The 15,904-nt window shown below is 38.3% G+C and overlaps 1 protein-coding gene across 3 annotated transcripts; it reads right to left on the reverse strand.

Moving 5' to 3' along the window:
- Positions 1-79: 79 nt before the first annotated feature.
- LOC134537006 (N(4)-(Beta-N-acetylglucosaminyl)-L-asparaginase) lies at positions 80-15,296 on the reverse strand. Of its 3 annotated transcripts, none has more exons than XM_063377174.1 (6): positions 14,983-15,296; positions 9,120-9,276; positions 6,374-6,599; positions 4,838-5,031; positions 3,854-3,961; positions 80-417 (listed from the first exon to the last, which is right to left on the reverse strand). In XM_063377174.1, the coding sequence occupies exons 1-6, from the start codon at positions 15,104-15,106 to the stop codon at positions 177-179; spliced, it is 1,050 nt and encodes a 349-aa protein (XP_063233244.1). In that variant the 5' UTR covers positions 15,107-15,296; the 3' UTR covers positions 80-176. The 3 variants fall into 3 exon arrangements, with proteins under 3 accessions (XP_063233244.1, XP_063233245.1, XP_063233246.1); XM_063377175.1 differs by lacking the exon at positions 14,983-15,296 and adding an exon at positions 10,837-11,002; XM_063377176.1 differs by lacking the exon at positions 14,983-15,296 and adding an exon at positions 9,869-10,008.
- Positions 15,297-15,904: the final 608 nt, after the last annotated feature.

The raw sequence follows: 15,904 nt of genomic DNA on the forward strand, positions 1-15,904 counted from the left end.
TTATTGTTAAGAGACCACGCTCATGATTTCCATTTTAACTTTTTGGAGATATGATAAATGGTAATTCAAATGAAATGTGTGAACAAGTTGTCGATGTATAATTCTTCCAAATGTTGCAGTACAGAAATGTAGGGAATTCAGGTTTTTTTTTCCCAACACGGCAGACGCCGGCGACCCTAGTGCCTCCCGGCGTCGATGCACGGCACCTCCTGCGTGACGACGCCCCCCAGCGCGGGGCTGGCCACGGAGAACCTGAAGGAGCCCAGGCCGTGGCAGGCGGCGCCGTGCTGGCCCGCCGCGCTCAGCACCACCACGGCGCCCGTGAAGGAGGGGTAGCGGCGCGCTATGCGTGCGAGGGCGACCTCCCCCGCCGCGCTGGGGGCGGCGCCCGCTCGCAGCTGCTCCACCGCCACCAGGCTGCGGCAGAAACGGGACCAAAAATAAAGCCGTGCAAATGACAGCAAAAGTAAAACGTGATGACGTAAAAATCTGGGGTTCCACTGTACCGCTATCCTAAAAACCATCAACTGCTTGCGGCGAGCCGAGCTAATCGCACGCACGCGCTCAGGGCGCTAAGCGCACTTGCAGTTGTAAACGCGGAAGTTGTAAAACCGATAAGTAAGTCTCTCTCGACTGTCTGTGTAGTAGGGTTCTGCGAATATTCGAAATTTCCGAATTCGAGTTCGAACTTTTTGATATTCGATTCGTAAATTCGAATCAAATTCATTTTACAATAATTCGACTTGCAAAATCTGGCCGGGATACACTAATATAAGACATCCCCCCCCTCCCCCTCCAGTTTTAAAGAAACGTAAATGGACGATCACATCCACTTTCAACAATTATACAGCGAAACCCCTTATTTAAGTTACCGTTATATACGTTTTCCCGTTATTTTAACCTTTTAATTTCTGTCCCGTTTTAACCTCATTTGATGTAATGTAATAAATTCCCGTTGTTTACAACGCGCCTTTTGCTTTAAGCAGTTTACGCCGTTCGTTCTGATAAAACTGCTTACTAACTTAATTAATCCTATTAAAAGTAATCTGATTGTAAATAGTGATTTAAAGACTTTTTAAAAGTTATAAACTTCATCTTTAACGTCTCGGGAGTCGCTTTATACCGCTTATAAAAACGTAAGCAGCGCCAGTTTGGTTGTGTTGATTCCTGTATTACCGTATAGATCGCGCGCACGTAGTCGAAGATTGATATCGATAGCTCGCAGACTGCATGCACGCACGCGCTCTGTCAGCAACAGAGTTAACCCGCATGATCGTTATGCATTTAGTTACAAATTACGTTCTTGTTAAGGGTTTCTTTTTTTTTTACGTTGAATAAAATGGTTTTATTGCATCACTCATTAATTTAAATTATTTGGCGTGCTTTCGCAAAGTCTACTTTTTAAATAAATGTACTGTCCATGAATAGGTTTTGTTTTTATAGATTAATTTTTTTTTTTTTTTTTTTTGCAAAATAGTAGCACCAACGGTCTCGCCCCTAATTTTCAAACTTGATTTTAGAATAAAATGAGCGATGCTTAAGCGATAAAAATGGTAGGTAATTTGTTATTTTTCTTTTGTACAACTTCCTTATGCTGTGATATTTTTATTAATATTTTTATCCTTGAAAGTCAAACATGCTAAATATGGTAAGCTGTGATACTTTTTATGGTATTCCCTTTATTTACACTTTCCCGCTTTTTAATTTTTTTTTACTTTGAACCCATGAAAAGTGAAAATAAGGGCGCGGTTACACGGGAGTCTGAACTACTTCAGGTGAACATGTTCAGCTGTTGAGTGCGGTTACACACAGTCTGATCATGTTTCGTTCGAGGCCATTTCCCATTTAACTTAAACAGGTTGGCAAAGTAGTTCAGATTGACATATCTTCTACATTAGCCTCTGATTGGCTGTTTAGAATATAAACAGTCCTTTGCAGAAATTCAAGATGGAAAGTGTTCCTGGCACAAGTTTGAGTAATATTTTACCGAATGCAACAAAAAAAATCAACAGGTAATTATATATATAATTTTTTTAATTGATCCTGACCTTAATTTTCTTAAAACTGAGATACGTACTCTCGCTCAAAAAATAATAAAAAATAAGTTTAAGAATTTTTACTGTGCATGTTGTTTGAATTCCCGATTTATAAAAAAAATATTGAGCAATATGAAAACACATTCCATTTCTGCTTATAATACTGTATAAACAAGTGAGAAAATCCCGCGTTTTCTGGATACAAAATAGAGAAGATCAACAACAGTCATTCGTTGACAGTAGACAATCGGTTTTAGAGCTGAACACACTTTTCAGCAACTACCGTGTAACCGTACACTTTCGCGTTTGTAAACGTGTTTACTTAAACATGTTCACCTGAAGTAGTTCAGCGTCCCGTGTAACCGCGCCCTAAGTTTTACTGTAAATAATGTGTGTAGCCATGTTCCACTTTTTAAAATAACCAAATAAAACTGTCAAACGTTCAAACACACTAATGATTGTCAGTTTGTAAATTTACAAAATACAGTAATTAGTATGATTTTCAGAGAATAACGGACATTTAAATTATTGATACGGTACTTACAAGTTTTTCAAAGGTGATAGGCCTATGTTAAAAATTTTTAATGATCTATGTTATTTTAATAATAATTATTCTCAATCTCAAATTCGATTCGAAAAAAATTCGAAACTCGTGAATTTTTTTTAAATTCGATTCGAATACGATTCGAACTAAAAAATCACAATTCGCAGATGTCTACTGTGTAGCCCGTCTCCTTTACCACAACAATCCCACGAGAGTATAAATGTTTTTTTACTGCAGAATGTCCTGGTGTGAAGGCACCAGATCATTAACAGTGGACAGTTCAAACAACATTGGAAAGCAAGCTCATGTGTCTTTATTGTTAAGGATAAGATTTTGTGGTGAGTTGATGAAATTGAAGTACCACCAAAATGTGAATCAATACTATGCAAAGCACCGAAACATAAATTAAGTCAAGAAATAGAACAGATTTAAAACAAAATAATAAACAAACCACTGAATTTTTTTGTCTTTTAAACTTAATAATTATTTAATAACATTAGTAATAATTGTCTAGTTGGCAAAAATTTATCATTACAATCATTAAATTCAATTTTTTTTTTGCTCTGATATTTATTAAAATATTATAATTTCTTAAAAATATGTACAAACGTAAGATAATAACCTTTTATGGAAGCAGCTAAACATATATATTTGCTTAAAAACCTTTTAACATGGTAAAGGTTGTCAGCAATAGGTATCGAAATTTAGCAGATTCATTTAGTCGCAAGCTAGAATGCAAACCTTCACACTCTCGCACTGTGTTCATGATTGGACCGCAGTTATCTGGACACGCCCCTCTACGACCGTGATCCAACGATGTCCAGCTAGTAGAGAAGTAAGCGAATCAGGTAGTGCCAAATAACAAGGATAAAAATGTTCTCGCTAAGAAATAAACCAATGGGAAAGTAAACATGGGTCGAGCACACCTATAACTTTCAATTCTATGCTGAGGCCAGAAGTATCCGCAAAATTTCCGGGTCTCTAGTTATGACGGACGGATGGATGGAATTTTCCCGGCCATCTGATTGGCTGCAGGTCACGTGATCGACGGACGAATGAGACGGATGATTGCGAGTGCAGCTTTGGATGGAACGCATAAATGGACTTTTATTTTTTTGATGATTTCGATGAGTGGGGAGAAAAAATTTCCGGTTGATTGCGATGAAAACGAAACCACAGGAGAGTTTTGGTCGGCATGACCATCTCCTCATCTAAGAGAGAGGGGCGCTCCGTCTTACCCGAAGAAGCAAATCACAGGGAGCAGTTTTCTCACCTCGGCAGGAACCTCATCATGATGTCCCCGTCCCCCGTGGCGGCGGCCCCGCCCACTTCACCGTCCACGTACGCTCCGGACCCCGGGATGGGGGAGTCGCCCACCCGCCTGGAAACACCGGAGCAAACACCTGTGCTTCAGGGATGAGCTCTCCAGCCGACGTCAGCAAGTACGCCTGAAACTAGAACCACACAGCACCTCAGCTGTAAACACAGGCCAGCGGGCAACACACAACCTAGCGACAAGGTGCCAGGTAAGCCACTCAATTTGATTTACCAAATTCCAACACCAGCACGATATCCCATTCCCTGAACCTTTTTTTAAAATTATTTTCTTTTAAGCCCTTTCTACAACCGTAGATTACCGCAATCGCAAACCTTCGGTAATCATTGCGACCAGGGCCGGCGCGTCCATGTAGGCGAACTAGGCAACCGCCCAGGGCGCCAAGTAGCAGGGGGCGGCGCAGCACGACACATAACAGCTCATATAATATGTTTAACGATTATTGAAACTAGATGAAAATAGATTTTTGTAACAGTTTGGAATGTTTATATTGATATAAGTAATTATTTAAAGTCCACGGTGACCTGTTTTATGATTTGTAATAAGCAAAAAAGTATAAAAAAAACACAAGCCTGCTTACATTTGATTGTTGACAAAATCTTAGGCTTACGTGATGTATTTTGAGGCAAGGAAATTTTTTTTGTGGTGTCCAGCCGGGGAAGGAAGGGGCATTAAGTTTTTTCGCCTAGGGTGCCAATTGACCTTGCACCGGCCCTGGTTGCGACATCTTTCTCACAGAAACACACTCACAAAACACATGCTAGATAACCACTGTCCATTGAGCAACAGCATGTTAACCAATATTGGAGCTTGACGGAAGCTGTGCTATGCTGCTTTTTTTAAACACAAATTTTACGAAGAAAAAAAAACCTGTGCGGGGGTAAACACGGTACACACACTGCACAGTGCTAGTGACGGTACCCTGGTATCTTGTAGCGAGCCCCGTTGGTCGAAGTCCCCGCGGCCATCTTGCCCTCCAGGTCTAGCGCCACCATGCCGATGGTGTCGTGATTGCCCTCGACCCCAAACGTCCCTCCGCCCCGCTGCTCCGTCTTCTCCGCCGCTCCGTCCGGCTTGTACGGGCCGCAGTGCTTCGTCGGGTCCGGCGAGACATTCTGGAACATTTTAAAGTTCAAAGATTGCAATGGCATGAGGTTCACTGTCAACTGTAGACTTTTGACCGCACATTTGTCACGCTTCCGAGTTGGCTTCTACAAATGCTATTTGTTTTATTCAAAATGAATTTTGAATGGAATATTTTAATATTCACGAATGTTGTAAATTTTTCTAATTTAATTTTAACATACTTGATTTTATTATAAAATTATAAAATGTGCGAGGATTATATGATAAAACACTGTACTCTCTCTCTCTATATATATATATATATATATATATATATATATATATATATATATATATATATATATATATATATATATACACACACACACACACACACACGCACACACACATTTTTTTTTTTCTATTGGCTGATTCCTTCCTGTAGAACTATCCCTTCTTTAGGGTGTGTATCGACGTGATTCGTCGACTCTCCTGCTAGCTGGTAGTTTACTGGCCCGCAGTTGCAGAGGGAGTGTTCAAGAAATTGTCAGCCTACCATCAAAGCATATCCTGAGGAATAAATGTTTGGAGTCTCCCTTCGAGACTGAGGGAATCCGGGAAATTCGCGGGTCCCCATTTACCAGTCCTTTCAGAAACTTCTCTACGAAGCTTCTTTGTATCATGAATAAATGATGATGCCAGGGAGGTAAGGTGGGGATAAAGGCACCGATGAAATGAATGGCTGGAGGAAAACTAAGAAAATCCACAGGCTCGTGGCAACGTCTGCCGCATCTCCCACTTGTGAAAAATGTGTGTCCATGCCGGAATGACTCGACGGGAGGCGACCACCGTGGCTCTGACTGCACAACAGTGTGTTATGTAGTCATTTCTGTTTTTATTTTTTTTATTTTCCCCCTTAGATAACCAGCGTAAATCCAGGAATGATGTACAGTGAAACCTCATTAATAAAAAAAACCCGTTAATACCAAACTCTGATTATTACATTCTAGTAAAGAATAGTTAATACAAACATTCTAAAGTAATCTAAAGAATCAATGTGAAGTTTCATTTAAACACTGTATGTTACTGATAACCTCAAAAAAGTACATTTTGTGTGGTATACGTAAAAGTGAGTGCAAATTTAATTTTATTCGAAATTCATTTAGACATTATGGAAATTTGGTGATTTATTTTTTATTTATTACTTTGGTTATTAGAACCCCTCGTTATTTGCAAAGTGACAAAAATCATGGTCCCTTCTGGTCTGCGTTACCGAGGTTTGACTGTACGTCCAATACATTTAAGTTGCACCAGTCTTCCCAGTTGCAGGAATCGTTCCAAGAGGACGCGTCCGCGCTCCGGGGGAGGGGAGCGAGCCCGGGGGCAGCGTACCGTCCAGAAGTTGGGCTGGCAGCGGCCGTCGCGCCACCGCCGCCACATCTCGCGGGAGTGGTTGGTCTGCAGGGGCTCCTCGCTGAAGCCCACGGCGAGCGCGAACCGGGTCGCCTGGTCGCCCACCAGCAGGGTGTGGCGTGTGTTCTCCAGCACCCGACGGGCCACCGAGACCGCGTGCTTCACCCTCCGCAGCGCCCCCACCGCGCCCGCGTCCATCGACGTCCTGCAAGGCGGTCAGCGGCGTACCCAGCAGGGGGAGGGGGGTTTAGGGGTTCAAACCACCCCCCACCCCTCCCTCAGCACAAGCACCAGCTCTTTATTTAAATATTTCTTATTCATCAGTCAAACAAATTTCATATTAAAAATTAATAAAATTTTGTACCATTACAATATTTAAAACTGCTAAAAAATACCACTATTTTACACCTTAAAATCATAAATTTTCCCGGGGGGGGGGGGAGGAGGGGCATGCTTCTTAACACACCCCCCCCCCCCCCCCCCCCATACTAGCTATTGCACACACGCAGAACACTGTAGTATCTTCCCTACTAACTCCTGCTACCAACTCTCCTTTCTCCAAAGGTCTTAACGTGTCGAACATTTTTGTACAGTTTTGTGCAGAGGCTTAAACGGATAAGCATCCCAAAATTATTTTGCTTCTAATTTTAGTGTTTTTTTTTTCACATGATCACAATTTTTTTATAAACTGCCTTTTCTACTAAACAAGTTCTTATTTGATGGGTTTTTAGAAACTTTAAGGAGAAATTTTTTTTTTTTGCTAGTCCTAACTTGTAATGAAAGCATGAAATAATGTGCATACAGTCTTAAATCGACCATTCATATATGTGGTCATCATCTCTAAACTATAATTTTTATTTATTAAATACATTATATTGTAAAAATAAAGAGTTTCAAGACAAAGCATTACGAATGGTTAAACCAGAAACAGTACGTACTGCATGATTTCCTGCTTTCCGTAAGATACGTGCTAGAACAGACATAATATGTATTTACCTACAAGCAATGCTGGACAAATCTGTGGAACTTTGGGCGCTTGGGCATGATTAGACCAGGCACCCTACATGTACAGGCAGTACAAACATTTAATTAATTGAGTATTAGAAATAAAAGTTACATCATATTCACTGTTATTTCAAATATTTATACATATGTACCCAAAAACATAACAAATATTTTACACTCAAAAATTTGGGTGAAGAGACTAATAGGTCAATATGTTCAAAATAATAATGTTTTAATAATTTAATTATTTCTGAATCCTTATAAAATAAAATGACAACTGAAATACTTTATAGATATTAAATTGAATTTGTATAGAATAAAAATCTACAAAAATATTGATTTAATTATTAAATGTTAGAGACCCTCTGATGCTCAGGTTCTTCTTGATGTGTCTTCCTCCACTATTCTAGGAAGCCGAGATTTTCAACATTAAAAGGTAGAAAATGTCTCTTTCCCCCCCCCCCCCCCCCCCTTCATTCAATGAGTTTTTGTGTTTGAATAGTATGTATGTAGTCTTAATTTCAAACTAAAATGACAAGTAAGTTTCAACATTTAGGATTATTGTATTTTAATAAAATTGCGTCCGTCGTTGGCCAACTGTCATTCGTTGGTTGATCAGCCGCCAAGCAATTTAAAACATTCCATTCGTATTGTCATAATATTATTTTAATATTCGCGTTGCCCAATGTGGCAAAAACTTAAATTTTGGAGAAAAAATATCTTATATAATTATATCAGTTTGACAATCATGTACGCTATGCACTCACTTTTTTTCACTATAGTATTTATATTCGAATTTTCAGAGTTACAGTGCACAATTAATTACACTTATGTGAATCAGTCTATTTTTGCTTTAAAACACAACCTTTAAAATGTGTTAAAAGATATTTTTAAAAATTATTATTCAAGCAACTAAATTATTAAACAAACTTCAAAAACTTCTTATATAAAAAAATTGTATATGCAAAACCCTTGCTAACATTTGGAGGTTATAATTTCACCCGTCCGTTCGTCAAAAGTCTTAGGTTACCAAGCTTTTTACGGAAGGAAGGACGGACGGACGGACGGACGGACGGACGGACGGACGGACGGATGGAGGAGATGGACTATTGTAATTCCGGCTTGGTACTTACGTATTAACGCCACCGCAGCTACAGATTTGGCGGTTTTTAAGTGCCGCCAATCCACACCTAAAATTTTTGCGACAACTCATAAAATAAAACACTTTCAAAATTCAAAACACTTTATTTAAAAACAAAGTAGTCAATTGACTTTTGGTGGAAAATGGGCCAATACAGAGTTTAACATAGATTCAAAAAAGTCTCTATTTCCTTTCACCTGATGCTTTCGCAATATGAACTCTGATAAATAAGATTCCAAAGGTCAGAAAAGCCACATCTTAAATTTGTAATTCCTAAGCAACCATAATAAAAATATATATAGTTTTTTTTTTTTTTTAATGTAGCTAACCTTACCTAATCGACCATTCACATTATTTGAATTAAGTTCATCAAAACAAACACACAAACATACATTGGCGGCGACGGCGGCAGCAATGCACAGGTATTGAAAAATCTTAGGTGTGGATTGGCGGCACTTAAGAACCGCCAAATCAGTAGCTGCGGTGGCGTTAATACGTAAGTAGGTACCTCCGGCTGCACAACTCGACAATCGGCAGCGACTATCGGGCAGACACATTGCGGAGCCGGCGCGAGCGTACCCGTCCATGATCATGGCGTCCAGCGTGGTCTCGCCGGCCTCGTCAGGGCTGCCACCATAGCCGACCGACCCGTCGCACTGCTCCTCCTCGCACACCGAGCAGCCACGCTCCACAGCGTCCAGCGCCGACAGCTTCTTCAGGTACAGAGTCTCCCAGGCTGCGGGCACGGTCAGCCATGCACTGAACTGGCTCTAAATATACCTTTTGATGCTGCTTCAAATTCCATAGTATTGGTCATTGGTTTCATTAAGAATTTTTGGACGGTCTCCGGGTAAAAGGTAGGTAAGAAGTCAAGAATTCACTTTTTGCAGGAGAAACAAAAAACTCTTATATAAAAATTGAATTTAAATACTAAAATTTTTCTTGCATTACCTATTATTTTATTTACCAACATAGTTGCCAATGATTAAAAATGCATTACATATTCTACGTATACTTAAGAGTTTATTGCTGGAATAAACTAAACATCACCAAAATGTGACTTGTAACATTTACCTGGAGACCGTCCATTTATGTTCCGAGGTAAGATTTTCACAAGTTATGTTGATTCTTGCAAAAAGAAGGAAAGCTACATTAGTAAACCAAATTTTATACGTCATTAATGTAGCTACATAACCTACAATTTTACAGTATTTTAAAATTAGTTAACTTAACCTAACTGACCATCACAGTAAGTTACAATTTTTAAGCAACCTATTAAAGCAGTAAACTGCAGATAAACTACTTGATACCGCAATACTGATACACACAATGATTACAAAATGTCTGTGACCCTCTCCTAGATAATACACCTCTTGAGCGTATGAAGCCACTTCCATATGGTACTTTTGACAGCCCATAAGCCATGTACAAATAACCTAATTTTCTGTGAATTATGTAAAATGAACTGTTGAAGGAATAATTAACATTTAGAAGGCAAACCTCTTTTCTGAAAAATGTTATAAAAAATTCCAATTTTTTTTTCTTTTACATCCCAACATGTTTTTCGATCATTCTCTAAGATGGCATTGTGACACTTCCAAGTATTTTAGTGGTTAGGCAAAAGTTTTACAAATATTGTAATATCATGAGAATGGTTGGATTAGCTACATTAAAATAATATTTAAAATACTGAGGATGCTTCGTTATGTTATGTTAGATACATTAAAAATACTTACAAAAATAATGTGGAAAATTGGTTTGGTTAGATTAGCTACAGTGAAAGGCTGGCAAGACTGTTCAGAGGGTAAAAGTTTTATATTGCATATACAAGTCTATCCATTGATCCTGATGGCATGATCCTGTGGTACATGATACTTGTTTTAATTTAGTACATCGAAAGATCCTTAATATGAGTCCTATACTACATGTACAATTGTATATTTTTGTAGTCGACTTTGACAATAAAACTACTATATTACTACTATACTATACTAGTGATGTAACAATGAATTACGAACGTATTATCAGATCAAATAAAATTCCGAAAATGATTTTGTTTACTTTCAAACTTTGTATGCACATGTAATATTATATAAACAGAAAAAAGGCTTTCCTTCAGAATTACTAAATATAAATATCACAAAGCCCTTTTTGAGAGTAAATGAGAAAGAAAGCAGGGAATATAAAATATATATATTTATTTTTTCAATAATTTGGCAGATCAAAATAGGGACTATCATTCAGAATTACCCGAAATTGAGGCCTATGAAAAAAAAATATATATTGTTTCAACAACCTTTAATTGTTGCATTCGTAAATGGCCAAGTATTTATAACCACTGGTGTTCCGGTGGTTTTTGAATAATTAGAAACATAGCCTGTAATTGAAGCAAAAATCATAACACGCATTACGTCACTGCACATTTTTGAATTCATTACAAAGACTATACAAGACAAGACCGGTAAGTCAATGCTTTATCCATGTACCCAGATTAAAACGTGCGACTTTACTGCCATCTACTGGATGTCCAAACAATCTCTGAAACGCGATTGCATTCTAGCAGTACTTAACTGAACTAGCTACGTCAACTACGGCCTGGCGGCACTTTTAAAAATACGGCTGTAAATTGAAATGCATGAATTAATTTTAATATATTTTTAATGCTGTTAATGCTATTTATTGCCAGTGTTGTTCTATAACCATTTTAAAAACATGTATAAAAATTAACTGTATACAAGAAAAATGGCGAAACACATGGTATAATAAAGGAATCTGTACAGTTGAATACATTACATTTTGTGTACCAATATTTTCACCAGTTCATTTTCTCTGCCAATTATTAAATACGTTCTATAATTTCTCAGCCTTGAAATATATTTAACAGCATTAAAATATAAATGAAAATGAATATTTTGTGGAGATTAATAAACTAGTCAAGCCCTGAAAGTGAAGCAGCTTGAAATACTAATTAAATTAAATATTAGCGGAGATAGCTGTACAATAATACAATAATAAGAAGAGTAATGGGCCCAGTGGCATTACATAACTGCTCAGAATTTAAATTCTGTGATGTAGCGATGCATTACCAGAACTGATACAGAACACAAAATCATTTGCGTTTTGAAAACAAAACAAAAGACCACAAAGCTCAATGCTATAACTTTGGAAATCACCTAAGTGTGCGGTATTTATCAGCAACATAAACAACCTAAATGTCGTTACTTTTCGAAATAAAATGTTGGCTACCTTGATATATATTTTTTTGGTCGTTTGTTCCGAGGAATATTTACTATGAGTGCTTTATTTTTCCAAATACGAAACAACTAAAATACTTGGTTAGGTGGAATAGGGCCACTAAAATATTTGTGCTGTTGTGAAATGCCAACTCCTTGTGTTATATTGCTTTATCTTTTGTTTCAAAACTTAAAAACTGTTTAGCCGCAAGTATAAGTGCTGAAATAATCTCGGTTTCAGTTGCAAATAATACACAAGAACACACCCATTCACATGTGCACAAGGCAGCCATGTTTATTTCATTGCTACCAAAATCTGAATAAATAAACATTTTATATTTTTCTTCTTCAAATTGTAATAGTTTGCAATCATACTCAATAAGCTACCTCGTTAACACACCATTATTTTCATTCTGAACTAATAATGTCTGTAAAATTACTTTTTTTTATATAAGTCATTATGGTTAAGAAATTTCTATGTTTTCGATATATTTAAAACTTAGTTTTTAATGTTGGCATTTTATAACCGCACAAATATTAAGTGGCTCTATTCCACCTATTCTGTTGCGCCCTACCTTCAAATTAGAGATCACACATAAAAATATTTACAAAGTCAACACAGAATTATTATAGTTGTAGTCGCAATAAAAAATAATGAATTCAAGATTGTAGTGCCTAATCATTTGCAAATTCAGGTATGCCAAAATAATTAAGTACATACTACGCTTAGTGAAGCCAAATTAAAAAAAAAAAAAAAACACAGGAAAACTTTTAAACTGTTGAAACCCAGATGGAGTATTTCGCGTCCTACCTATCCCATTTAGGCCTATGCCTTGGGACGTAACAGGGTGTTGCACTGTTGTGCTGAAATAATTATAAAAAAATTATTGCGAAAAATCAAATTAAGGCTAATGAATGGAAACTTGAATAACTATTTATTGTAGTCTCTAATTTATATTCTTCTCGTTGCACTGAGTTAACAAAACCTTTGTTCAAAGTGTTTGAACATAAGTACTTTTAACTAACTTAATATCTTTCGAGAAACGAAGCACATAATGTTTCTGCCAACCAAATTTAAAGTTTAATTTATTTTGATGCATTAAAATCTGTGTTTAAATCACAAATCTGATTGAAATAACCACACATGATTTGACTGCCAAAATAAAATTGTTTACTCTCGTGGTCTATGTAGAGAGTCCAATAATTCTTATTACTATGTCAGTGAAACACTATCATTTAATTTATACTGAATCTTGATTATCTTATTAAATGCGCTTTGTCGTACCTGAAGTATGTTTACATAAGCCAAAAGAAAAGTATTGTTATTGAGTGGTTACTGTCTACGTCATTACAGTTTTGATGATAGTTTAAAATAGATCAGGGTTGTGTTTATTAAGACATAAGACTGGCCACTAGCTGTAAACATCGGCTCTCCTATGAGTTGGAAACAGTGAAGATTTAATTCTCGGGCAGGGCATTGCAATGGTCCCACTTAGGAGAAGATAACAAATATAGCCCATTGTTGTCAGCACCTGGGTACTCTATATGAGTTATTTGCTTCTTTTTGTCCGAGTTAAAAGTTACCATTACATGATTATGTTACATATTGTTACGAGGAAGCTAGAGACGAGGCCGGTCGGCCAGACGGCCGCCTCTTACAAATACAAGGACTTAGAACTAGCAGCCGCTTTCTGAAAAGCACATACGCCCTCTCGCAGTGCCTTCCCATCAGGGACGTCGGAACGTTTTCATGAGTGGGGGGGGGGGGGGGGCGAAAAGATGTATCAAACTTACCTCAGACCTAGAGCGGGGGGTCCTCCTCCAGAAAAATTTGGAATTTTAGATGCAAAATTGTGCTATTTAATGAGTTTCCGAACCAAAATATTAAATATACCATTCCAAGAACTTGATGACGTAGTATGTATTAAATACTACTCTGACAGTAGATGTAGTACAATTTAATTTGCAATCATTTTACAGTATATTGACAATCATAAATTTGATTTTCTAATCAATGTGATCACCAATGCAATGTTGTTATATATATATATTTTTCATGACTAAGTTACTTCAACGGAATTCTTGTGCTGTATCACTTCGGGAACTAAGGGTTTAGCATGTGGCTAGACTAATCGAAATCCAACATAATGAAATTTTTGTTTTTAATTTTTACCTGCATAATTGTTGTGGAAAAAATTAGAAAGATGAATTTTGTTTATAAATGTAAGGCCGTAAAAGGGTAACAAACATTTGATGCCTTGACTGGTCTCTTTTATTTAAGGTTATTTGTTATTAATTAAAATAATTACATACATAAATGAATTATAAATTCGATTTTCAGCGGCCAATAGCTGTCTTAGCATCCCGTCTATTATAAATGCAAAAGTGTGTTTGTCTTTTCGTCCTTTCACACAGCAACGAAGCAACGGATCGATATATTTTCTTTTTGTATATAGACGGTTTATGTGCCGGAGAGTTACATAGACTAAATATAATTATGAAATTCTATCTCTAAGGGTGTGAAAAGGGGTTAAATTCAGTTTTATGATAGAAAATCATAGGAGGAAGGTTACAGACACACAATCAGTGAGTTTGTGTCACTTCTCGTTTTTTTTTTTTTTTTTGACGAGACGGCTAATAAATCGATGAACGCCGGCTGCACGCACGAAAAAGGATGACTCGTCCCGTTACGCTCATTGTCATGTTACGCTCATTGTACGCTTGCGCCGCATCTATCTCTCTTTCACTCGATTGGAACAACCATCGATTTGACTTTTTCGAGGCACATTAAACTTGAAACACTCCCATTCGTTTCCTACTTTTCCTATCATCGTCCTATCCTTAACAGAATAACACAAATTGGAAGAAGTTAAATAGCAAACATGTATAAAAGTTATACTTAAAATAATCTCTTCGTTAAAGTAATAAACATATTTGAATTAATGAGTGCAAATAAAAGTAAATTTATCAATTAAATTGTAGAATTCATTTCACTCCTTCTTTGTATCCATACAGAATAGCGATAATTCAATAAAAATTATTCAATATTTATTCATAAAAGTATGCAATCATTTCATCAATGTTTTGTTATGACGTTGTCACGTTAAACTATCGTCCGTAAACTGACTTTGCAGACAACCAAATTATAGCTCGGGCAACGCCGGGTACTTCAGCTAGTTGTTTAGTAAAATCTCAGCCAGAACTTTTACCTTTAGCCGTTGCGTTCGTGAACGGCCAGGTGTTGATGACCACGGGATTCGCAGAGTCGCCGACGACACCAGCGCCAGCGGCCAGAACGGCGGTCGCGAAGAACAACAACAGACAACGACGCATCGCGTAGCGAGGTTCCGTTCTGGGGTCGTGATGGTCGTCAAGACTGGCGCGTTCGCTGGACTCGGCAGACGACGCCACTTCGTGATAAACAACCCCCCCCCCCCTCCTCCCCCCACCAAGGCTCAGCCGGGTCTCAAGAGATCGTGTGTCAAGCTAACTGGCCGCGCGTCGGGACAGCTGCTGTCTCTGCGGTGCGGGCCGTCAGATAAGAGTTTATCAAGCACGGCAAGGCAAGTGGCCTGTTGTAAACACGCTTTAGAGATAGGCGGGGACTCCCAACAATGGTGCGTCGTTAGCTCGCGTCAATCTGCAGAGCAGTGACGCAGCTGAGGTGACTGGCGCCACTGGCCAGAATTGAAAATGGCGCCCCCTCTTGGTTTAAAAGAAGGAGGGGGGGGGGGGGGGTTCAGTAATGCCTTTGAATATATATACTGTATAGAAGTCGCCAGCCCAGGTTAAAATTTCTAATACGGTTTTGAGGTAGTTGGTTGATTCACCGCAGCAATCGCCACCATCTCTAGGGCATCGACTTGTGGTGGTCCCTACTGGCAGACGAGTGTCGAACTCTTCAAACACCCCTTCCCCTTCCCGTTGAACGACCTTGAGCTGCAGTGAATGATATATGGGGGGGGGGGGAATACAGCGGGCGACAGTGCTGCGCTCTAACGTGTACATAACAACATAAGACGATACAGGGCGTTACGGCAGCGCACTGCAGCGGTGAAGTTCCCAAGCTGCTCATCATACGCTCCTGAAAAACGTAGAGTAAATCCTATCCACTCGCGACTTCTATACAGT

Source organism: Bacillus rossius, chromosome 11 (genome assembly GCF_032445375.1).
Source record: "Bacillus rossius redtenbacheri isolate Brsri chromosome 11, Brsri_v3, whole genome shotgun sequence".
NCBI classification, from domain to species: Eukaryota; Metazoa; Arthropoda; class Insecta; order Phasmatodea; family Bacillidae; genus Bacillus; species Bacillus rossius.

Excerpts from the sequence above, each read along its gene's own strand:
- LOC134537006 (XM_063377175.1), bottom strand. The coding sequence starts at position 10,975 with ATGAATTCAAAAATGTGCAGTGACGTAATGCGTGTTATGATTTTTGCT. Across the intron at positions 6,600-9,119 it reads GACGCCATGATCATGGACGG|GACGTCGATGGACGCGGGCG; the intron begins GTACGCTCGCGC and ends ACCGCCTTGCAG. Across the intron at positions 3,962-4,837 it reads GCTCGCTACAAGATACCAGG|GCGGGTGGGCGACTCCCCCA; the intron begins GTACCGTCACTA and ends CGGTGTTTCCAG.